This window comes from Echinops telfairi, unplaced genomic scaffold (assembly GCF_000313985.2).
Source record: "Echinops telfairi isolate 266 unplaced genomic scaffold, ASM31398v2 ScPeMD7_7412;HRSCAF=8450, whole genome shotgun sequence".
Lineage (NCBI taxonomy): Eukaryota > Metazoa > Chordata > Mammalia > Afrosoricida > Tenrecidae > Echinops > Echinops telfairi.
In genome coordinates this window covers 12,095,602-12,119,091 of record NW_022111312.1, presented here as the reverse complement: position 1 = coordinate 12,119,091, position 23,490 = coordinate 12,095,602, and the positions used below count along the sequence as shown (strand labels likewise).

Below are 23,490 nucleotides of genomic sequence, written 5' to 3'. Positions count from 1 at the left end.
GCGCCGCCCCACGCCCCGCCACGTGGGGAGGGGGGACGCGGCCCCGGGAGCCCCTTCCCCCGCGTCCCTGCAGCACTGTGGACCTCGGCATGGCCTCTAAGCCTGGGCCGCGCCCGGTTTGAGTGACAGGAGCGGTCCCCGAGTTTGGAACCGTTGTCATTGGGGCCAGGGCAGGGAAGGATGTGGGAGGCAGACTAGGCCCACCCCTTCTTGTGTGACAGGTGCGGACACCTAACACTGGGGAGATGCCCTCCCACCCGCACCTTGTCCTGGGGGCAAACCCAGGCCCCTGTGGGTAGGATTCCAGGCGGCGGAACCTTAGACCTGCAGTTGTCGGAACTGGGGGAGTGGGGGGGCGGAGGGGAGGGAAGGGGAGGGGTATGGTCTCTGCTGACCCTCCGTTCTCCCTAGCTCTCAGGCTCGCAGCCTGAGTTGCCCGCCTGGGTCCTTTCTGACCTAAATCACCTGGGGCTGCAGCCTGTCGGGAATGCAGAGGTAGGCACCCTACCCTGCCTGACTCCAGAATTCGGGGCCCAGCCCTGTTGGGTCTCGGTGGGTGCCTGTGCCCAGCTGTCGCCTGCACCAGCCTGGAGCTATCCCTGGCTCCTACCCCGTGCACTGCCCAGTTTGGGAAGTAGATGTTTTCACAGCCCAGCCCCCTGCCCTGGCTGCTTGCACTTGGCTCTACAGAGGTTGCACCTACTCCAGCTCCTGCAGAAGGTGAGGGCTGGCTGGCTTAGAGCCATCTGGGTGGCATCAGCAGAAGAGGCACCTGCTGTGTCCTGGGGTGGGACCTGCCTGTCCCTCTCCTTAGAGGCTACTCTTATATTCCTCAGCCTGGTGGTTCCAGGAATCCCAAACTTCTTGTCCCCTGAACACTGGCAGTGCTCACGACTTGGGCAGTGCTGTTTTAACAGCCCCCCCACCTCCAGCAATCCCTAGGGGTCAGAGAAGAGGGTAATTCTTGATTCCATAGGGGGAGACAGCATTTGCAGCGTGGTAGCCTCATTCTCCTACAAAGGTGCATTTTAAGAACAAGCATGCATGTTACAGAAATGCAGCTTCCACTCAGACTGCTGTTTGAAATCCCTCTCCCTGACATAGAAATTCTGGAGCAGCCATTGGTGATAAGGGGTCAGCATATTTTTATGCTAAAAAAGAACAGGCATTTGATGAACTCCCAACTTGGACTGGTAGTAACAGCAGGCACAGTGCCGTTGAATCATCTCGACCCATGTGTGCCAGAGTAGGACTGAGCTCCGTACCATTTTCAGTAGATGATTTTTCAGTAGATTGCCAGGCCTTTCTTCCTAAGCACCTCTGGATACAGTCAAACCTTCAGCCTTTCCGTTAGCAGCCGAGCATGTTAATTGTTCGTGGCTAACATTTATTGAGTTCTTGCAAGGAACTAAGGAGCCCTGGTGGCACGGTTGGATTGGAACACACCTGCTGCATCCAGCAATCCGAGGGAACAGTTCTACTCTGCCCTATAGGGTCGCTATGATTTGCAACAAGCTTGATGGAAGTGGTTTGATTTCTGATTGCTGTGTACTAGGTACTGTGCTATTTCTGCTTGCATTGTTTTGTTAATACCTAGCAAGACCTTCTGCCATATTAAAAGCTGGCAAGAGGTCACCCAAGGCACAATCTTTGGACTCTTACTTGCCTGGAACAACAGGAGGAGGAGGAGGAATGTGTTGCTAATTGCCTCCATGAACAAGTACCTCTTGTACCAGAAGAAGTAGATGGTGCCTGGCTGCTGTGACCGGACACTGAGCGACGATGCTGTAGTGTAGATCAAATCTAGTCAAAGCGGGGAGGAATGCAGAGGAATTCAAAATTTCATAGACTCCAGACTTTGTGGAGAAATGGAGAGGGGAGAATCACAGGCACTATTCCCTGAGAGCATCTTTCAAGCTAAACCCCAAAACACTCCCTGGAAGTCTTCTTAAAGCCTAATGGTAATTCAGCATAACTCGTAATGAATGTCTGCCTTGCGCATTATCGTCTGCCCCGAGGGTTATCTGTGTGGGAGCAAAGGGGCCCTCGTGTCGGGTGTTGTGGTAAAGCTGAACGTTGGCAGTTCAAGCCCATCAGTGGCTCCGTGGGAGAACGATGTTGCAGTCTTCTTCTGTAAAGATCATAGCTCAGGCAGCCCTGTAGGGCAGCTCTACTCCATCAAATAGGGGTCGCTAAGAGTCAGGATGGATGGTTTGGTATCTGGGATCAAACTGAAAGATAATGAGGGGACAGTGGGGAAGGGATGTTTGTGCAACATGAAGAATGTCATCACAGCGGCCGGACTGTACAGGCAGGAAGTGTTGGTAAGTGTGTGCTTTGCTATGTCAGTTCTCAGCAATTACAGGATAAACAACAACAGTAACAAAACCCTTATGAGGCAGAGATTTTCATTCCCATTCTAGAGATGAGGGAACTGAGGCTCGTTACAGCTCCGACGTGGTGCTGCCAGCCAACCCATTTTATAGACCGGTTCGGGAACGTGCTCAGGGTTACATGGCTGGACTCTGAACTTTACTGCCTGTTCGGGAGCTTGGCTCCATCAGAGGACGTGAGCTCCGAGGGTCTCTGAGGTGCTGGAGCAGAGGGACTGGGACTTGTCTCTGCCCTCGGGTCGTTAGTGGCTGGGAACCAAATATATTCCTTAATCACTGTGCAGTAGTTCTCATCAGGGGCGGGCCTCTCTCCTGAGGAGTTTTTGGAAAAGTGTGGGGGCGACTCTGGTTGTCAAGACTCTGCTGAGTTCCTGGCTTGTGGTGGGCAGGAGCCAGGGACACCGATTGTCCCACTAACAGGCCAGGTCCATACCCAAACAATTTGCCATGCCCTCATTGCCAGCTGAAGGAGCCCTGGTGGCGTAGTGGGTGCTATCCACCAGGTCGAGTTCAAATCCACCAGCTGCTAGCAAATCATCAAGCTGCTATCCGCCAGCCAGGTCAGCAGTTCGAATCCACTAGCTGCTCCACTGGAGAAAGATGAGGCTGCCTGCTCCTGAAAAGATTTAAAGTCTCTGAAACTCAAAGAGAGTTCTACTTGACCTTCTGGGGTCTCAACGAGTTGGCCTTGGCTCAGTGGCAGTGAGTGTGGTTGAGGCTCAACAGCAGCCTGGGGCAAGACAAATGTAGCGGGGGTTCTGAGAAGATCGGTTTGGCTGCGTGACTCTGGGAGGTTGCCTGGAGAAGGTGTCTGCTTGGGCTGCGCCTTGAAGGACAGGTTAAGAAGCAGAGCTGGGATGGCGTTGAGCAGGGGCTTGGGCGGGTGGATTGGGTAGATGGCCTTTTCTGCAGTCACCAAGGTCCCACCCTTAGGATTTTGTCAGGGATCGAATTTTCCTTCTGGAAACTTGGGTTTTTTTTTGGGGGGGTGTCCCAGAACTTTAGTTTTGGGGGGCGTCCACAGCTGGTGGATGTGAGGGCATCTCTCTGGCAAGGTTGAAGAGACTGTGAGGAGCAGGCCAACGATTTCCACAGCATTGGGACTCCAATTTTAACTTGGTCCACAAAGTCATCCTTTACCCAAGGATGAACCCATTTATTTGATAGAAGGGCCCAGAGAGGCGCTAGGTCACTCGTGCAGGGTCATCCAGAACCTTCTTCCTCTCCCAGCATATGCCTTCTCCCGACAGCTGCTGGAAGCATCTGGTTCCCATTTCCCTCCCGGATTCCGGTGACGAGGAGGGGGGTGGGGGGGGGCAGATGCCGCTCAGAGTTTCCTTTGAGTCAGAAGGCCATGTCCTGATGGTTTCCCCACCTCAGGTGTTCCTGCTTTCCTAGTGGGACACTTGGGGGTGCAGTGTGTTAGTAGCGTGGTCGGTAGTTTGAGCCCCCAGCTGCTCCACAGAAAAAACAGGGTCAGCCCGTCCAGATCATGGTCATCGTCGTGGTCATCTGCAGATGCTGCTGAAGGGTTTCCGTCCGAGTCACCCTGCGCACCACAGAGTAAAACACGGCCCCGCCCTGCCGCACCCTCACAGTCATTTTTATCTTGGCACCCGTTGTTGCGGCCCCTGTGTCAGTTTGTCTTGCTGAGTGGCTTCCTCTCCACCGACCTTCCACTTTGCGAGACGGGATGTTCTTTTCCAGAGACTGGCTTCTCCTGACATGTCCAAAGTCGGTGAGATAAAGTCGCCCTAGCCTCGCCTCCACGAAGCACATCGGCTGTATTTCTTCCTAGACAGACGTGTTTGTTCTTCAGGCAGTCTGGGGTACCCTGAGCATCCATCCTCGACAGCGTGCATTCAAATGCATGGGCTTCTAAATTCGTTATCCAACTCTCACCTGCATCCGGAGGGACGGTGAATCTCGTGCCTTGGCTCAGGTGCACCTCATTCCTCAACGTGAAGTTGACAGCCTTCGAAACCCTCTGGAGCCGGTTACCTGGTCTCAGCGGGAGGCAGGGTCCAGCTGCCTGGGAATCGACTCGGCTCTGTGGCAGTGGGTTTTCTCAAGAGTCCTTCCCCGTTAGGTACCTGGATAAGGTCACTCCAACAGCAGGATCTTGCAGTGGACCGATGGTTCTAGAAATCATCTGGAGGGCAGCTTCCTGAGCCTAGGTTTTAGGGAGTACCCACCTTTGGTCAGCTGTGGAAAATGGCAGAGCCAGGCAGTGCCTGAGGGCCAGCTCTCACAGGTCCCCCCTGGGTTTGTGAGGCTCCGTCCAGGGAAGTCAATCTGCAGAGGAGTGCCAGCATCACCACACAGCCCCGGCTGCAGCCCCGCGGCCACTCGGAGCCACCTGGGTGCTTGGAGGTCTGTTCCAGGAATGGCCAGGGGGACGTGGGCAGAGCACCAACCCAGAGGAGCTCCGTGCACACACCGGGGGCCGGAGGGGAGATTGTGGTCTGCACGTGGCCAGCTGGCGTTTTAAAAAGGTCGATTTTAACTTGTTGGTGTGAGCTGGGTGAAGGGTTTACAGCGCAGACCGCCAGTTTTCCTTCCAACGGTTCATATACATTTTGTTTCAACTGCATTACAGTCCCCTCAATGGACCGTCACTGATCCCCCTTCCTCCCTGCCTGTCCTCCTCCTGTCTTCTCCCTCTGCGCTTTGCCCTTGGACGATTGCTGCCTTCTAACATGGGCTGACTTCCGTTCCAGATCTGCACCTGATGGTGCAAAGGGCCACCGTGTAGGGGGTCCCAGCCATCTGTCTGACCGGTAAGCCTGGTCTCTCATAATATGGGCTTTGTTCCACATTTTCCTCCCCCTTGAGCCAGCACCTTCTTGTGGGCACCTTTTCAGAGCCGTCAGTAGTGGTAGCTGAGCACCAGCTAGTTCTGGTCTTGGGGTCATGCGTGGGTGCGATAAAAAACATTCGTGTCTGGTATTTTTAGTGAGCGCGCACACGGCCAAACAGGCCCCCACTCCCGGCTTGTATATGCATCTGGTTCAGTCACGGTGGTTGTGCTCTTCGCACTGGGCCGGCGTTCTCTGAATTTCCGTGTTCGTTGCTTCGTTCCATGGGTCTTACTGCTGAGCCCAGTGATGAACAGAGCTTTTCTGTCCAGCGTGATGGACAAACTTGGAAATGATCATGTTAACGGCTGTACAACCCGATACGACTAAATTGTACATCAGGCTCCCTGGTGGCACCGTGGGTTTAGCGCTGGACTGCTGACCAGAATGTGAGCGGTTTGAACCCACCAGTTGCTCAGCGGGAGGAAGATTCACAGCTTGTTCTGTCCCGTAGGGTCGCAGGGAGTCAAACCGTTCCACGGGATGGGTAGTCTGTCAAGTGGTACCTGTGAGAAATGTTGAAATGGCACCTAGTTTGTTATATATTCTTTACCATAATAATAGTAATACACCCTGGTGGCACAACAGTTAAGTACTTGGTTGCTGGCAGAAAGGCTGGTGGTTTGAACCTACCAGGGATGCCACTCCTGGTGGCATAGTGGTTACTCGTTGGGCTGCGATCCACAAGGTCAGTAGTTCAAAACCACCAGCTGCTCCGTGGGAGAAAGACGGGGCTTCCAACAACTCTACCGAGGCAGTTCTACCCTGTTCTACAGTTCTGTAGGGTCACTGTGAGTCGGCATCAACTCAATGGCAGTGAAGGTTTTGTTTGGCTTTTTTTGGAGGGGCTCCATAGCAGAACTTTCTGGAGAGCTGCCTTCATAAAGGTTACTGCTTAGGGAGGGGAAACAAAAAAGATTACAGCCTAGAAAGCCTTACAGGACAGCTCGCCGCAGCCTTGTGGGGGTTGCCGTGGCTTGAAATTGAGTTGAACAGCACCAGACAACAGAAAGCTCCTGGGCCCAGGGGTGGCTTTGTGGTAGAACGCTCTCCTCCTGTGCAATTCCCTGGGTTCAATTCCCGTGCCATGCACTATGGGTCAGGGCCAACTGAAGGACAGCTAACCACGTAACTGAAATGCATCTCTCCTGTTTTTATGCACACAAAAATACACTTCCCCTTGTCCACAGCTCCCTGGGAGGCGTTTTTCATTAAAAAAAAAAAAAGAACAAACACCTTGCTCTGACCCAGCCCCCCCTCCCCCCCTTCGCTGGCCTGTGAAGCCTCTTTCCTTGCAGCCCTGCCCCCCTTTAGGAGCTCGTGACTGGAAAATAGTTTTCCAGTGGTTCTCCTGTCTGAAGGAGAAGCTCATGCCCCTCCGCCCCCCACCTTCTGTGTGTGTGTGTGTGTGTTTGGTGGTGGGTATAAAAATGTATGTGGCCCAACACGTGCCAAGTCAACAGTTTCAGGTGTGTCATTTGGTAACATCAATGCGTTTGAATTCATGTTTCTTCTTAATTTTTCTCTTTCTCCCCTGACTGGACACCATCCTCAAGAGAAGTCAAACCAGTGCAGGGTGGGGCGTGGGGGGTTGGGGAGTCCTTTGGGCCCTCAAGGGCCTGCGAGCGGGTGTGTATGGTGTGTGTGTGCACACCAGGGACTAAAATGGGGCCTGAGTTCTGCCAGCTGCCAGTTTTTGGTTGTTTTGTGGTCTTGCCTTCTGAATCATTTTCCCAATTCGGAGACATTTAGGGGGAAGCCCAAGTTTTGTTGCCTTTGGGGCCGGCTGGCAGGAGTCCAGGAGAGGGTGGAGACAGGGCTCCAACTGAGCTCTGGCCCCAGAAACTTCAGTCAGCATGCTCTCAACCCCTGACAAGCAGCCCTAGGATACTGGGACTCCCCCAGAACTCCCGGCCTCCAGATGGGATGTCAGGGAGTCCGGAGGGGCCGGAGGCAGAGGCTTCCTGGCCCTTCACAGGAGGAGGAGAAGCGCTCTCACATTCCACTGTGCGCCCACCCCCACCCCCACGGAGAGCTGCCCAACAACTATTTTTATGTTGCCTTTTTTTATCTTACGGCTTCTGGAAATAGTGGTGAGGATGGCAGTGGCAGAGATAAAAGGACACATTCCAACCTGGAGCCCTGGGGTGGATGGGGACCCTGAGGAAATGAGGAGACAGGCCAGAGGTCCCAGGGCTTGGCCCCTGCCCATGGGACAGCATGGGGAGGACCCGAGTGGGCAAGGAAGGGGCCTGGCTGGCGGTGCCCAGATCAGCTTGTAGATGGAGAAGTTCAATGAGGAACCAGCTCTTTGGGTGGGGAGGGGTGGGCAGCGGGTGAGCGCAAGACAGGCTTCCTTTGGGGTTCTTAAAGGGATACTGGGTGTTGCCTTCTGTTTTTACATAGGCTGGTCCTGATCGTCCTCCCTGCTGGGTGCTGAGTGGGGCGGGTCCAGGTGTGAGACTTGGCCCCCTCAGCTGGTGTTGCTGTGTGCTGGTGCTCAAGGGAGGGGAGTTCAACCCAGCATCACCTCCTAACGGCAGGGAAGGGGGAGGAGGTGCGGGCGTGGAGTCGTGGGAGCCAGGTAGTTGATGTTTCCGACCCTCCTCCCATACCTGTAGATACACCTGTGTAACCCACATTCTCTCTTTCCCTCGCTCCTTTCCAGGCTGGGTAGCCAGGTACCTGGAAGCCTTGCTCAGATATGTCCCCACAAAGTAGCAAGAGCCATCCAAGAAGGTATCAGACAGTTAAGGATGGCCAAATAGCCAGACTGAGGTGTGGTTCCTCCATGGAGAAGTCATGTGGAGGGCTAGAGGGATGAGCACGGGGTGGGCGGTAGGACCCAGGATACCTGGTTCTAGTCCCTGCTCAGCCACCAACCTGCTGGGTGAGGTCTCTTAACCTCAGCGTGTCTGCAGCTACTCCCAGGTGAGCCAGGACAGCTGCATCAGTGTGCGTGCGTTCTTAGGACACCGGTTGGTAAGCCAGGATCTGAAGTTCTGAGTGTGATTCTGTGAAGGAGACCTCTCTGGACATAAGATGTTGAGGAAGATCAATAAAAACTACTGTTATCACTAAATGCAGGCAAATTGAGCGGCCTGAATTGAGAACCTCTGGAGCCCCTTTTGGCAACAGCACAGGTCTGTGAGTCTGTGTGCACGCCCCAGCACGTTTAGCTTTGTACCGCTTCCCAAGGTTGCACCGCTAGGGAAGGTTCAGGGTCTGGTAGAGAGCGGAATCCTAATCACCTTGTTCTCTTGAGGAAACTACCCTCTGAACGCAAGTTGTTTCCTTGCCCACATGGTGGGCAAGTTGTGCGGTCCTGCACAAGTCACTCGGGTGCTCTGTGCCTCAGTTTCCTAACTGGTGAGACAGATCCTAGCAGGACCTGCTTAACTGAGGTTATTGTACCTGTCGCGTGCTTAGAAGAGTCCCTGATATGGGTAAGCCCTGAAAAGACTGGCCTTGACCATGTCTCCATCAGAGAGGAATGTAGCCACAGCTCCTAGTTGTAGATTTGTTTTTTTGTCTATTTCCGTCTTTTCGTTTGTAGGGCGAGCTTGATTGGCCACCTCCATGTAACAACCTATTGTTTTAACTAGTGTTGACTTTTCACGCACAGACAGGATTGAGTAGCTGTAACAGAAATCCCAATGGCCTACAAAGCCTGAACCTGGAGGCACCATGGTTCCGAGTTGGAGGAAGATGGAGCTGTCTACTCCCGTCAAGAGTTACAGTCCGGGAATCCCACTGGAGCAGGTCTGCCTTTACAGGGTCGCTGTGAGTTGGCTGATGACAGAGTTTGGTATTTGGTTTGGACCTCTGGTTGTGGGTTGGCGGAGCCCTCCTACTGTCACTAGGCTTCTGTTGCACAGTTAGTGCAACTGGAACTGCTCAGTGTTCCAAGACAGGAAGAGGTGACGACTAGGGTCTCCTGACGCCAGGCCTTCAGCAATAGGAGCTAGCATCCTAGTGGCTTCCCCCACATTTTTTTCGGTCAAACCAAGCCAGATTCAAGGTATGCCACCTCATTTTAACCTTTCATTTCATTTTAACAGTTTCATTGACATCATTTACATGCCATACAATTCAGTGTTTTAAATCTTAAAGAAGAGCCGTGCAGTCATCACCACAATCAACTGTAGAACATGCTGCTCCTTGTTGTACACGTTCTTGCTAGCTCTCTGTCCCCCCACCTACTAGTAGATGCTCCTCTTGTCAGTTTCTTCCCTACCAGGGTGTCCCTCCCCAGCCTGGATTTCCTTTTCTCTCCTGTTAGGGGAAAAGGCTTTCAAAGTGCTAGCTTGTGCCTGCCCGTCAGGGTGAAGGCTACCCATTTGTCAGGGGCCGTGGTGGGCAGCGTGGCTTGCACGGGAGCCTTCGGCAGTAGGGGACTAAACCTCTGGCCGGGAGCTTGGTGGAGGAGGCTTCCTCTCAGTCATCTTCACCTCGTCTGCCATTCAGAACCCGTGGTTGTAGGTGACAGAAAACCGATGGTGAACTGGCTTAAGACTAAAAGGGAAGGTAGTGGCCCCGGTGGGACCCACGGCTGGATCCAGGCGCAGCATCTATGTCTGTGAGACCTTCACCTCGGTTGCCTCCTCTCGGCCTGTGGTGGCTTCAATCCGAGACAGCCTCCTCCCAGTCCCTGGTAGGTACACGCGAGTACTTTCCCTCAAGTTCATCAGCAGGAGAGACATTCTTCTCCAAGTCCCAGAATTCCCGATGGAAAAAAACCTGGGTCGCACATCTACCCCCCCCCTTTTTTTTCTTTTTTGCACATACACACGTATGTGTGTGCATACATTTTCAAAAGTTGTAAATCAGGGGAAGATTTATAGAGCAGAAAAGGCAGCAGTTCATTCACCTTTTGCTTGTTTCTTTTCATTGTTCGCAGTCCCCACAGTGGGGCGTGAATTACCCCACTTCCCCCTGGGTTTCCTGTTTCCCTCCCTCCTCCTCTGCTGACCCTCTGTACTTTGCCCCTGGGTAAAGGCTGCCCTTTTTATCTTAGACGGTGGGCTCCTCTAAGGTGTACATACCTCCCTGGTGTTACTGTTCCCCTTATAGGCCTTTCAATTGTTTGGCTGGAAGTTGAGCCGTGGGCATGAGTTAAGTTACAGACCCAAAGAGTGACATTAAGGCCAGAGTCCCAGGGGTTCCACCAGCCCCTATCCAACCAGCCAGCCCTCCATGCCCCTCCAGCTCAGCCTAGCACACAGTAGGTCTCTAATAATGAGTCGCGGAAAGAACAGAGGCATGTCTTTTAGGGCCTGCCTGGGCCTCAGTTTCCCCCTGGGAAGAGGGAAAGGAAATGACTAGCAGAGCCCCGTTTTCCAGCCTCGGCAGGGATTCTTGGAGCTATTTCGGGCCCCTTTGTTGCCCCATGCTGCCTGGGACAAGGCAACCTCAGGGGACCTTGGCACACCCAAAGCCTCGTGCTTCAGTGCTGCTCCTGAGGGTGGCTTTGGCCAGGAGCTGGCCATTTGGGGGGGCAGGTGCCGGCGGAAGCGGCCCCCAGGAAACATCGAGCAGTTTCCTAGAGGGCTGTGTCACTTGGCTTCCTGGCAGGGGAAGGAGCCCTTCCTGCACCCTGGCCCTGAGCCCGCCCATCTGCTCCAGGAAGGGTCTGGTGGTTCCCATCTGTTTAGGCTCCCTCTGACAGGGGAGGGGAGCTCGATGGGGGTGCTGTGGAGGCGTGGTGGGGCTCTGCTCAGACTTCACGCCAAAGGACCTGGGGCTGGGGCTTGGGGTATTGGGCTCTGGACTCCTGGTGTCTTGAGGAAGATTCAACTCAGCAGAGACACCCCTGCCCATGCAGCCTCCTTGCAGCGGGCTGAGCGGTTTACCCCATTGCTGTTCACACTGTTGGGGTTCATGTGGATGTTTGTCATTGCTGCTCCGTAAAAGATGGTACTTCTGTGAAGGGTTTGGTTTTTTGGGGGTGTGTGGGGGGGTGTGCTTGTTGGTTTCAGCATTGACCAACTCCTTCTGGATTGGAACCTTAAATTAGCCTTCCAAACACTAGCGGTCAGAGGATTCTGGGCTGGTTTTAAAGGGCCTGTGTAGCAGAGGCTGGGTACTTGGGCCTGAGACCCAGCCACCTCCCCAGACCTCAGAGGCCAAGAGCAGAGGGGACTTGGCCAGACACCAGCTGGCCAAGGAGACTGCTTTTCCGGGGCATTTGGCCTGGTGTCCTTGGTCTGCCATCGAAATCGATAAGCAATTGCTTTTCCGTTGGCAAGAGAGACTCATCCATTGACTGTTCCTCAGGCACGGCCAGGCCAGGCTGTCTTTTTAGGGACTCCTGCCACCCTGGCAGGGGCAGCTCAGGGAGGAAGATCAGGCCACTGGGGAGGCCAGATGCCTGGGAGCTAATTCATATTAGGACACAGAGGGCTGCCTGGCTCTGTAAACAAATGCATCTTTTTCTCCCAGGCGGATGTACTTCATTTTGTTTATTCAGTCCCCAGGGAACGATTATTGGAAACCACGCCACTGGAATTATCTTGTACATACATCCTTGTCGTCCCGCGTTAGCTGGTCCAGTTGAATAAATAGCAAGGTACGACGTTGCTAAATCAGAGGATGTGGGCACGCAGGCTTTGTTATCATACACACTTCCCACCCTCGGGTGCTTCCAGATCTTTTCCCACCAGCCGTGCTGGAGGGGGGCCTCTTCCCCATTGCCAGAGACCTGGACACCTGAGTGCTGTCACGACGATCCTTTCTGCTAGGAAAGCAGCCTTGTGGCAAAGTGGTTCAGCGCTCAGCTGCTTGCCCTCAAGGTTAGCGGTTCGAACCCACTGAGTGACTCCCTGGCGGAAAAATGACATCCTGTAATGACGACGGCTTCAGGAAACCCTGTGGGGCAGTTCTCCTGGGGTCACCCCGAGTTTGAAGGGGCCCTGAGGTGCCCAGCAACCGCATTCCAATGGGTGACCTTGAGCAGCGTGTCCATTGACCGCCTCCTGTGACCGGTGTCCTCGCACGTTCCTCTGCCTTGACATATGTGGTCATGCACCCAGGGCTGGGGGGTGGGGTCACTTTCAGGAGGTCTTTCTGGCCATTGGGCACTCCTTAGACCGGGTTCCCAGTGGGTGCCAGCTTTCTGCTCCCATCAGACTTTTTTTCCCTCCTTTCCCTACCCCCTCTCCCACCCAGCGGTATCTAGAGATGTCACTCTGTCCAGTCCTGGAATCTTTACCGTGTGGTGCCCAGTGTTTTCTTGGCACCGGCGAGAGCCCTTCTTGGTCAGCGTGGAGACTTCACCCTCTGCTGCCTCGGTGGGCTCCCTGCACTCCTGGAGCCTCCATGACATTGTTTGAGAAGGATTTGTGAAACTCAGGAGCCTGCAGTTCCCCGTATGTCTGAGAGAGGGAGGAAGTTATTTCTTGAATCAAAGCAGGCCTCACGTGAAAGGGTGCAATTCCCTGGCATTTCCTGCCTCGGCCAAGGTGTGCAGCCACCACCTCAATGTCGCTCAGAACACTGTCATCCCTGCAAGACAGCGGTTGCTCCCCAACCCCTGGCGGCCACCACTCTTCGCTCAGCCTCTGCAGTCTTGCCCGTTCTGGGCTTGTCACAGAAGTGGAGGAAGGCCACGGGTGGCCTTCTGTAACTGGCTTCTTTTCCTCAGCAGCAAATCTTCGAGGTCCATCCGTGTCCTCGCAGGGGTCAGCGGGCCCGGGTCTCCGACTGACCCCTTCTCCCCTCTGTGAACAACCCACACGGGGGGCGGATCCGCCTGTCTGCTGATGAACATTTGGGGTTCTTTCTGCTTCTCAGCTGTTAGGACGGATCCTGCTAGAGGCACTCATGTGCCTGTGTCTCTGTGGGCAGACGATTTCAGTCCCCAGGGGTCACTGCCCAGGAGTGGAATTGCTGCGTTCTATGGCAATTCTACCTTGGGCTTTCTGAGGGCTGCCAGACTGGTTGGCTGTCAGTCTTTGGTAACCCATCGTTTTGCTTGCCGTCTGGTGGTGGTGCCAGCAGACATAGGGAAGCATTTGATTCACAGCTGTGCCTCCAGCCTGGCTTTCAGACATCATCGACACCCCTGGTGCAGACAGGGGACTTCAAAATACGTGTGGGAAAATTCCATTTCGTTCATTCTGTTACCCCACAGACGTGTTGATTTTTGTATTCCATTTTCCCACGAACATTTTGAAGCCCCCCTCATACATCCTTAGAGAGAGAGAGAGAGAGTGTGTGTGTGTGTGTGTGTGTGGTGGTGGTGGTAGTGGTGGTGGAGAGCTTTCCTCGCACGAGACTCCTGAGCCCTCACTCCTTGGTGGAGAACCACTGACCTGAGGGCTAGCCACGTACCTGGACTGCTGGACGGATTGGCTTTGGACAGGCGGACCTTAGACAAGCCCCTTTTTGCCCTGTCGAGCCTCAGTTTCCCTGCTTTAGCCTGGTGGCAGTAAGCAAACCAACGACCTCGGGGTGGTGTGGTTGTGCTGGTGTGTGGTCGAGGCTTTGTAAACTGGACTGCCCTGCCTGTGTCCCTGCGGAGGTAAGGGACTCCCCGTCTTACTGGTCTGCTGGTACAGGCCACGGTATTTGAAATAATTGATCATTCTTGTTGAGTTGGCCCCAACCCATGGTGACTATGGGGCACTGAACAAATGTTGTGTGGCCCCATTTCCACATGTGTTGCTGTGTTTGCGTCGGCTGTTGGGAGCCGGGTGGATCTTGGATGCCTTCTCTGACATAAAGGGGTCAGAGCATGATGTTCTCCTGGGATCCAGGGGTGCTTCACTGACTAGTGTTCAGGTCTTTCTCCCTAGTCTGTCTTTGTCTGGAAGCTCCACCGAGACCTCTCCGCCCGGGGAGACCCCTGTGGTGCAGGCGGCATGACTCCTACCGTCACAGCAACACACAGGCCACCACAGGAGGGAACCCTGACAGGCAGTGGAAGAAGGAATACTTACTAGTTTAAAAATCAGGAGATACGTCTGATATCTCAGAGTGGGGGTCTCTTCGGAGGGGAAATGTGAGGGTCAGGAGATCCTACCCCATCCCTTGCTTCACAGCAGTTGGCTTGAGCTGGGAGTAGCTGGCCCTCGGTAGGGCCTGCCGGAGAGCTATGGTTGCTTATACTTGGTGTCTACAGGCATTTGGCTGTCCTGGGAGGTGGCTACAAACCACTAACCAAAGGTTGGTTTCCAGATCCACCCAGCAGTGCCGTGGAAGAAAGGCCTGCGGTCTGTTTCCATGAAGATTCACAAACCAAACCCATTACTGCTGAGTTAATTCTGACTCAGAATAGCCCTGTAGGACACAGTAGGACAGGCCCCAGAGAGCTTCCCAGGCTGTCATCTCTTGCCCGTGAGCCTCATTTTTCTTGTCTGTGTTCTAGGCACTTGTGTTCAGAATCCTCGATAGGGTGTGAAGCAGAGAGAGCGGATTGGGGGGCGTGGGAGGGTGTCTCTTAAGAGAAAGGATATGCAGAGTATAGTATTGTAGAGACTTGGGGTCAAATCACATCATGGTTTACAAGATTTTTTTCGGTCGGGTGTCAAACAGCCAAGGGGAAAGGGGCTCCTGTCACCCCTGCCCCTGAGCCTAGTGAGTGACTCTTCTCTCTGCAGGTGGTCCTGTGATCATGCAGACGGGAGTGCCCCCGTGTGTTGGATGAGGTCTTTGAGCACACCATGTCATCATGCATCTCTAGCCAGCCCAGTGAAGACCAGGCCGCCCCCCAGGATGAGCTGGGGGGCGGGGGTGGCGACGGCAGCAGGGAAGCCCAGAAGTCCTGTGAGGCTCTTCAGGGCCTCTCGACCTTGAGCCTGCGCCTGGGCATGGAGTCCTTCATCGTGGTCACCGAGTGTGACCGAGAGCCACCCCTCCAGGCCCCCAGGCCCCAGCTCGCCACCCGCAAGCTGTCCCTGCAGGAACGGTCTCAGGGCGGCCTGGCAGCCAGCGGCAACTTGGACATGAATGGGCGCTGCGTCTGCCCAGTGCTGCCCCACTCGCCCGCGGGATCCCCACAGTCCTCGCCCCGGCCGCCTCGCAGGCCCACCGTGGAGTCCCACCACGTCTCTATCACGGGCATGCAGGTGCATGAGCCCACCACGTCGGGTCCCCAGGCCCACCCTTGTCTCCCCCTGGGCCCCCGCCCCCCGCATGGTTCCTTAGGAAGCTGGGCTCTCCAGGAGTGGACCCCGTGAAAGGAATCTGGTACAACGATTGAGCAGGGTGGTGACCCCCAGGAAACAGTGGCACAGAGTAGGGACCAGGAGACAAACCGGGGCTCGATGGGGAAGCCTGGGAGACAGCAGTCACTGCTGAATGGAGGGTGGTCTGCATTGAGAAGAATGTTCTGGAACTAGCAGTCAGTGCTGCACAGTGGGTGTGGCTACGCAGGACCACGGCGGCTGACACATGGCCCTCGTTGACGGGCTCACTCCCGGGCATGTCTTACCAGAGTAAAAGGATCTCTTTGAAAGGTGTTCACGTTGTGAACACAAGGAACAAAGAAGCAGAACCATTGACCTTAGAAGCTAGGAGACTGAGCGCCCGGGTGGGGTGGGGAGGGGGCACCCGAGTCGGATTCTCGGGGACTAAGGGTGTTCTCGGTTTCGCTCACTCGCTGCTAACTCATGCTGCCTTGTCCCCATGTCTCCTCCGCCTTCTCCCAGGACTGCGTGCAGCTGAATCAGTACACGCTGAAGGATGAAATTGGAAAGGTAGCTATCCTAGGGCCCTGACTGCTTTCCACACCCACCTGGGATGCCTAAGGAGGGGACCTGGCAAGCGTTGGGGAGGAGCCCCTGGGCCGGCGTAGGAGAGCTTGGTCCTGGCCTGGTGGTGGTTTTGTTTGACTTCTAAAATCCAGCTTCCAGGGAAATTGCGTGTCCCCATGATGATGGCTGTATCCCCACCACGGTGACCGGTTGATTTTTCTTCCCCAAGGGGATACTTCCCCAGTGGGCAGTATCAGGACAGGAAGGGGACAAAAATTCAAGGGCCCGTGTAGACCAGTGAGTCACAGGAAGCGCGGTAGCAGGCTGCGGTAAGGCGATAGGGAGTGGTAAAGTCTGTGGCAAACGGTTTTACCCACTGGAAGCCAGGGATCTCTAGCACCAGTTCTTGCTGTTTTACTTAAAGGAGCTGGGAATCCAGATTTATTTATTATTTTTTTAATGAAATCTTCCTGTTGTTCAATCTGGGCAACTAATTCGGACTTTGTCCAAACTTTGCGAGTCCAGCCAAACACCAGTGCAGGCCAGCCCTGGCCAGTGGGCTCCGGTTAGCACCCGTATGGGGGTGGGGGTGGGCTGTCCTCATTTTGCAGACCTTAACGCGTAGCTAGCATATCATGGGCATTTCCCTTCATCTAGGGCTCCTACGGCGTGGTCAAGTTGGCCTACAACGAAAACGATAACACCTACTATGTGAGTCGCCCTATTCACCCCACCCCGCCCCATTCAGCCCAGAGAAAAAGCCTCCTTCCCAGCCCTCGGCTTCGGGGAAGGCTGTCCTAGCCGTGGTCTTGTCCTATTGCCAGTCCTTGTGTGTGGTAGCTCGGAGGAAGAGGTGTTCCCTCGGCAGGTGGGAAATGGGGAGATGAAGCAAACACATCGTATGCCCACTGGGCTGTGTGGTGTCTCCATCCCCGACAGTTGGAGCACAGTGTATGTATATGTGTGGGGGGTACACTGCCCTCAGACCTCAGTCGGTCGGAAGAGGGTTCAGATCCTGGCTCTGCTCTGTAACCTAAGGCATTGATGTAACCTCAGTTTGTAAGCCAGGTGTAAACCAGGCAGCCATCCCCTCACACTCACATCTCTACAGCTCTGAGGGCCTTACCAGCTCCCCGTATTGCCCCAGGTGGGCACCACAGGATTGGGGAACCTGCCCCTGCCTTGTCTTCCTCACTCTGCTAACCCAAGTACGGGGACTTTTCTCCCACAGGCAATGAAGGTGCTGTCCAAGAAGAAGCTGATCCGGCAGGCAGGCTTTCCGCGTGAGTCTGGGGGGCCGGGGCCTTGGTTCTTGGGGCAGGATCCTGGGGAAGACAGGGCAGAGCCCACTAAATGGTGACCCCTGGAGACCTTGTGCTGGGTGGCTGGCAGGAGAGCGCTGTGGGTGGATACCCCCACGATAGCACTGGGCCCTGCTGACATCCTCAATCCATTTTCCTCTTACGATACTTCTTGGAGCTCGTACAGGCTTCCAGTAAAAATATCCAATAGAGGAGAATAGCCCGGCAGTTCCTCAAAACATACACATTTCTACCTGCCCCTGCAGTTCCGCTCCGAAATGTGTACATGCTGGTTCACAGGAGCAGAGCCAGAAGAGCCAACTGCCCATCACCTAAAGAATTAGACACGGTCTGTCCACACGGTGCGGTATTAGTCCGCTGTAAAAAGAAGACCCCTGGTGGGGCCGTGGGGCAAGCTTTGGGCTACTGACCTCAAAGTCAGTGGGAGACAGATGAGGCGCTCTGCTCCCATAGAGAGTTACAGTCTCAGCACCCCTCCACAGGAGCGCCATGAGTCAGGATCACGTTGAGATCAGTGTATTTTTTTACCTTCAATACAAAGGAGTGACACATGGGATGACCCCGGGGGAACCCCAGCTGACTCCATGATAGGACATGTTCAAACCAAAACACATCCCCTGTCATGGAGTGGCTCCCATGCACAGGGACCCTCAGGAAGCTTTCTGACACTGCAGCTGTCTTGTGGGAGCAGACAGCCTCATCTTTCGCCCACGGAGTGGCTGGTGGGTGTGAACCACCAACCTTGTGGCCAGCAGGCCAACGCCTGACCCTCCACACCTCCAGGGCTCCTTATGGAATGTCCAGATAGATGAGCAATTACGAGGGCCTGGGGTGGAGGGGATATGGACTGACTGCCAGTGGGTACAAAGTGTCTTCTTACCGTGACAACGTGTTCTGGAAGTAGATAATGGTGATGAATGTCCAGCCTTGTGAATAAACTAAAATGTATCATCATGATGATATGTGCATTATATCTCAAAAAAAGAAAATCTTTTTTTTTTTCCTATGGAAATTTCCATGTCTCCTCCAGGCCGGCCCCCTCCCCGAGGCACCCGGCCGACCCCAGGGGGCTGCATCCAGCCCCGGGGCCCCATTGAGCAGGTGTACCAGGAAATCGCCATCCTCAAGAAGCTCGACCACCCCAACGTGGTGAAGCTGGTGGAGGTGAGCAGCCCAAGGCCGGGGGAGGAAGGCTGATGCCCTTGCCCAGGCTTGGCTCCTCCCAGAGGCTGGTGCCCGGACCCCAGGAAAAGCCAAGTACATAGCCACCCGCCAGGAGCAGGGCCAAGTGGGACTAGCTGGGGCTCTAGGCCCTTCTCACTCCCTGTGACTTCCTGTAGGCCTCACCCCTCCTGGGCCCTCCTTCGTGATCCCCATTTCAGAGGGGCAGACGTTGAGGCTAGAGGAATGCGTGGCCTGCCCTTCACCCTTTCTGTCTTCCTTCAGGGCTTATTCTCTTCCCGCTAAACAAACAGCCCCCTCAGCAGGCTCGCTCAGGCTTTGACTGTCACCTTGCCCTGTTGCAAGGGCAGGAAGCCTCTGGCCGCAGGGGCCCCTGCTTCCTCCCTCTCCCCAGCCGACAGGCATGAGCCTGCCTACAGGGCTAACACTCTTTTCCTCCGAGTCCCACCAGGTGCCCTGTGTCCCTGGGTGGTGCACATAACTGACACACTCAGCTGCTAATTGACGAGGTGAAAGGGGGGCGTGCACCCAAAGGCACCTTGGAAGAAATGCCTGGTGCACCACTCCAGCAAGATCAGCCCCGGGAACTCCATGGAGCGCAGTTCTATTCTGAAAAGCCGGGAGTCAGAATCGGCTTCCAGGGCCACTGCTCCTGGCACCTCCCTTTTTGTGACCTCCTTTCTGGGGATTCAGGGGTCTTAAAGATGGGGGCGAGGAGGTGCTTGTTTCCCAGGTGGCCATTTGGATCCCAGACTCTAGGTCATGTTTCCCTTTCCCGTCCTCCTAACATGGGAACACAGGGCTCTGGACCGTGGTGTCAGGGAGCTGCCTCTCCCCCTCTCACCACGCTCTCTCTCCCTCCTTGTCTCTGCCTGCCTGTTCCCCATGTCTGCCGACAGGTCCTGGATGACCCCAATGAGGACCATCTGTATATGGGTAAGAGCTCTGCCCTTCTGTCCACTCTTAGCCACCCGTGGGGACCCAAGCCCAGGGTCCTTGAGGTAGCCACCTCCTCCAGCCCTTCCCTCCCTGTGTCCTGCTGGATCCCCATGGGGATGCCCCAGAGACCAGAGCCCTGGTTTGAAGCAGGAAATGGAAGGGGGGTTTTTGTTTAATCTGGGCCTCCTGTTTATTAATTTTCAAATATTATCGAGTACCTTGTACATGTGAGCCACCCTTCTAGGCACTGAGGGTGCACTGGTGGGTAAGAAAGAGCAAGCCCCAGCTCTCAGGAAGCTGATATTCTAGTTGGAACAGAAAGATGTGTTTTAACTTCCTAGGGCTGCTCTACAAAGAATGAGTGTGAGAGAGGAGTGTGTATGTGTGTGTGTGTGTGAGAGAGAGGGGGGGTGGAGTAGCTGGCTTAAAACCACCGAGATGGATTCTCTCCAGAGACGGATTCTTTCCAGTCCTTGAGGCCAGAAGTCCAAATTGAGGGTGTCAGCCAGGCTTTGGCTCTCTGAAGGCTCTTAAAGAGGCCCCTTTCGTGTTTCTCCTGGTTCTTGGTGGCGCTCAGGCTTCCTCGGCTTGGGGCAGCACCACTCTCATCTCTGTCTGTCTCTACTTGACCATCTTACCTGTCTCTCCTCTCCTCGTTGGCTGTAGCCACGCCCCCCAGCCCCCAAACACACACATCAGAATGACCTCATCTTAACTCAGTTCTCCCTGCAAAGATCACCTCCACAGGTTCAAGGTGCACATGACTTTTGAAGGGACGTTGCTCAACTCCATCCAGGAGCTGTTGGAGAGTTTTGAGAATGATTTAAAAAAAAAAAAAAAGAGTTCCTCAAATAGCTTTACAAAGGACAGATGTTTTTAACGTCTCTGGGTGATGGTGCCTCCAGGAGCCACGCTCATTCTGGCTCCGTGATTTCAGCGGCTTTGAAGACCCAGGCACCGTTAGCTTTCACTTTGCATCCACCGCTCTTCGTGCGTGAGAAGGACAAACACGGTCATGTGGAAGCGCTGGTTGCTAACTACCCGGAAGGGTCCTGTCACCACCGACCAGCCTCAAAAGGGGGAAAGCTTACATTTCTTGCGGGTGAGTCTCTGACCACTCCCATCCTGGAGAGCAGTTGGCTCTTGAGTGACTGGAAAGGGTCCCACTTAAAACAGATTGCTTCCCTCCTCCTGATTCACCGACGATCGTGGGAGGCGGGAGGCAGGCACAGGAGTCCCCGCCACTGCTTTCACGAGTGGAGGCATGAATAACCAAGGTAAGAAAGGCTGGAGCCTGCCCCACCTCCGGCACGCAGCCTTTTCTACCGAAGACCACGGCCTGGAGCAACGGCTCGTCTCCCTGATTATTATTCTTATTTTGAAGGCTTGTGGAGTTAAGTTCTTTGTCTGGTCAGAACCTCTGGCCTTTTCTGGAAGGATGGGCTCCCTCCTTCAGGCACCCTAAGATAGCCCTGAGAGAGCGTTACACAACTCTTTGGTGTCCACGCTACTCAGGAGCCTTGGTGGCACGGTGGGTTAAGTGGTGGGCTGCTCCTTGGGAGAAACGTGAGGCAGTCTGTTTCCATAAGGACGTACAGCCTCAGAGACCCCCTGGAGGAGGTCTGTCCTGCCCAACAGGGTCCCTACGACCTGGACTCCACTCAGTGGTCCTGGGGCACCTTAATGCTCCTTTCAGTGGTTTCAGACCCAACAGGCAACTCCCAAGTCATTCTCCATGGGGCTTTGAAATCAACTGTAGGATTTTTCACTTCCTGGAGTACAGCTTAAGGAACCCTGATGGCATAGTGGGCTACACTCTGTGCCGGGAACCACAAGGTCAGTGGTTCAAACCCATTAGTCACTGCCAGGGAGAAAGACGAGGCTGGCTGCTCCTGTGAAAATTTATGGCTTTCAAAACTCAGAGTGACTCTGGCAGTGGTTTTGGTTAATTATAGGTTTATGTTCCCAGTTTATTCCAGCAGAAGGAATTCAAGCAGCTGTGTCGTATCTGGGGCTTCAACCTCGTTCTTCCGGGTTCAGACATGGCCCATGAAACAGTACCGGAGCAGACCCGGATTTGTAAAACGTGGATGAAATTTCTGGGTCCAAGCCCTACCAGGAACTTAATCCTCCCTCTTAGAAAACAAGGGCAGTGTGTGCGTGGGATAGCAACCAAGCCTCCTAACCAAGAGAGTTGTCAACAATGGTGTCCGACACAAAAATAGTGGCCGATCATGTATTGCTTTGCACGTGTAGCTCCTGGTAATCATCCAGTCTCCGGAACTAGGCTCCTCCCACTCCAGAACTTCAACCCTGCTCTTTCCCATTCTGACTTTTCCCCTGCTTCATCCACATTTCTAAAATTATTTAGACAGTTTTGTTCCCTTGGCTATAACGGATTTAGTTAGTACTGGTTTAAAGTCCTGACCATATGACTCAGTAATTCTGCTCATTATATACTCGAAAGAGTTGAAAACAGATAATGAAACAAATGCATCTACGTACTTGTTCATGGTGGTACTAGTCACAGTAATAAAATAGAAGCAGCCCAAATGCCCATGAACTGATGGGCGGCTAAACAAAACGTGGTATGTCTACCCGAAAAAAATGAAACCCACCACCATCCCATTGATCCTGACTCAGCGGCCCCATAGGACCAAGTAGAACTGAATCTTCACAGGGTCAGACAGCCTCATCCTTCTCCCAAGGAGCAGCCAATGGGTGTGAACTGCTAACCTTGCAGCTAGCGAATTAGTAACAAACTATACCACTAGGGCTCAATAGAGTCTTAGCTTGAAACAGAGTGAAGTTCTCATCCATGCACAGCCTGCGAAGTGGGAGAAAGCAGACACCGAAGGAACACCACAGCGTCTGCTTCTGCTTCTATGGACTATCTGGGAGAGACACATGCCTAGAGACAGCGGAGATGAGTGGTTGCCAGCACTGGGGCAGGAGGAGTGGGAGGCGACTGCCTGATGGGGCAGACTCTCCATTGCTGCTGCTGCTGCTGTTTTGGAGCGGTGATTGCTGCACACCGTGGATGTACCCAACCCCACTGACGTGCTTGTTGCCAAACCCCTAATTTATGTTAGGTGAATTTCACCTCAACGAAAAAAAAACCCCAGCCCTTTCCCTGAACACAGCTTATTCCGGCACTTGGTAGGAGGTGGGGGTGGTGTCCCTGTAAGCAGCTGTCATGGCATGAAATCTCTCTGTGCTGTGAGCCCTGAAGGGGTTTGCGTTTGTGTGTGGGTTGGTGGGGGGTAGGGGGCATGGTTGAGGTGATCTTTAAGGTGGTGGGGAAGCCCTGTCCCGCCCCCCATCTCTAACTCCAGGTCTTGGTTGGGGCCAGAGGCCGAGGAGCACGAGTCCTGTCCGCAGCAGCACTCAGCCGTGGCCTGGCAGGGTCTGGAAGTGTTGAGAATGCAGAAGGGGGTGATGGACCTGTTCTAGCTGTTTCTTGGACCAGGAAGGCCCCCATCATGAGCTTCTTGGGCCCGAAGTCGGGAGACATGTGGGCGGCTGTGCCGCTGTGACCTGTTGGGTGGCATCAGGTGGCCCAGGAGCTGGGTCTGGCTGAGGGACATTCCGTAGCATCAGTCATGGTGCCTGGAATCTCTGGTGTGACTTGTGGTGTGGCCAACACGTGGGACCTCCCTCCCCCGCCTTGTGTTCTGTGACCGAGCACTCGCTTGAGGCAAGAGCAAGAGGGGGGCTTTCCTAAGGGGAGATTCTGCCTCCAGACTCCAATAGTCGTCGTGCCCTCCTCCCACTCTCCCGTTCTTTCTTCCAGTGCCCTTTCCTGCTCACCTGCCCCTCTCCTCTTCCCACCATCCTGTTTGTGTCCAGTTGGGGGCTCGAGGTGAAGCCAGACTGGGTCCCAGGAATGTCGGGGCCTCCTACCTTTGCCGCCTTGGCTCTGAGTATCTTTTCCTCTCCCTGGCCCTACATACTGCGTTCTGTGTTGCTCGCTGTTGCTAGAGGTGGAGGAGGGGAGGGGGTGAGGAGGAAAGGCAGATGGAGCCTCTCCTCCCAATGTGACGGTTTACCCCTTCTTCCCTTACAGTATTCGAGCTGGTCAACCAAGGGTGAGTGTCCAGCT

The 23,490-nt window shown here is 54.5% G+C and overlaps 1 protein-coding gene across 4 annotated transcripts in view; it reads left to right on the top strand.

Moving 5' to 3' along the window:
- Window positions 1-657: 657 nt before the first annotated feature.
- Window positions 658-23,490, top strand: part of CAMKK2 (calcium/calmodulin dependent protein kinase kinase 2) — a 39,672-nt gene continuing 16,839 nt past the window's right edge. For 2 of the 4 annotated variants that reach the window (XM_030887473.2, XM_004709588.2), the window contains exons 1-8: window positions 8,872-9,013; window positions 14,851-15,318; window positions 15,901-15,948; window positions 16,603-16,656; window positions 17,177-17,228; window positions 18,298-18,431; window positions 19,349-19,385; window positions 23,455-23,476. In XM_030887473.2, the coding sequence (XP_030743333.1) occupies window positions 14,914-15,318; window positions 15,901-15,948; window positions 16,603-16,656; window positions 17,177-17,228; window positions 18,298-18,431; window positions 19,349-19,385; window positions 23,455-23,476 (752 nt within the window). In that variant the 5' untranslated portion in view covers window positions 8,872-9,013; window positions 14,851-14,913. Of the gene's footprint in view, window positions 721-8,869; window positions 9,014-14,850; window positions 15,319-15,900; window positions 15,949-16,602; window positions 16,657-17,176; window positions 17,229-18,297; window positions 18,432-19,348; window positions 19,386-23,454; window positions 23,477-23,490 lie in introns of those variants that run through there. The other 2 variants (XM_045296749.1, XM_045296750.1) reach the window with 2 other exon arrangements.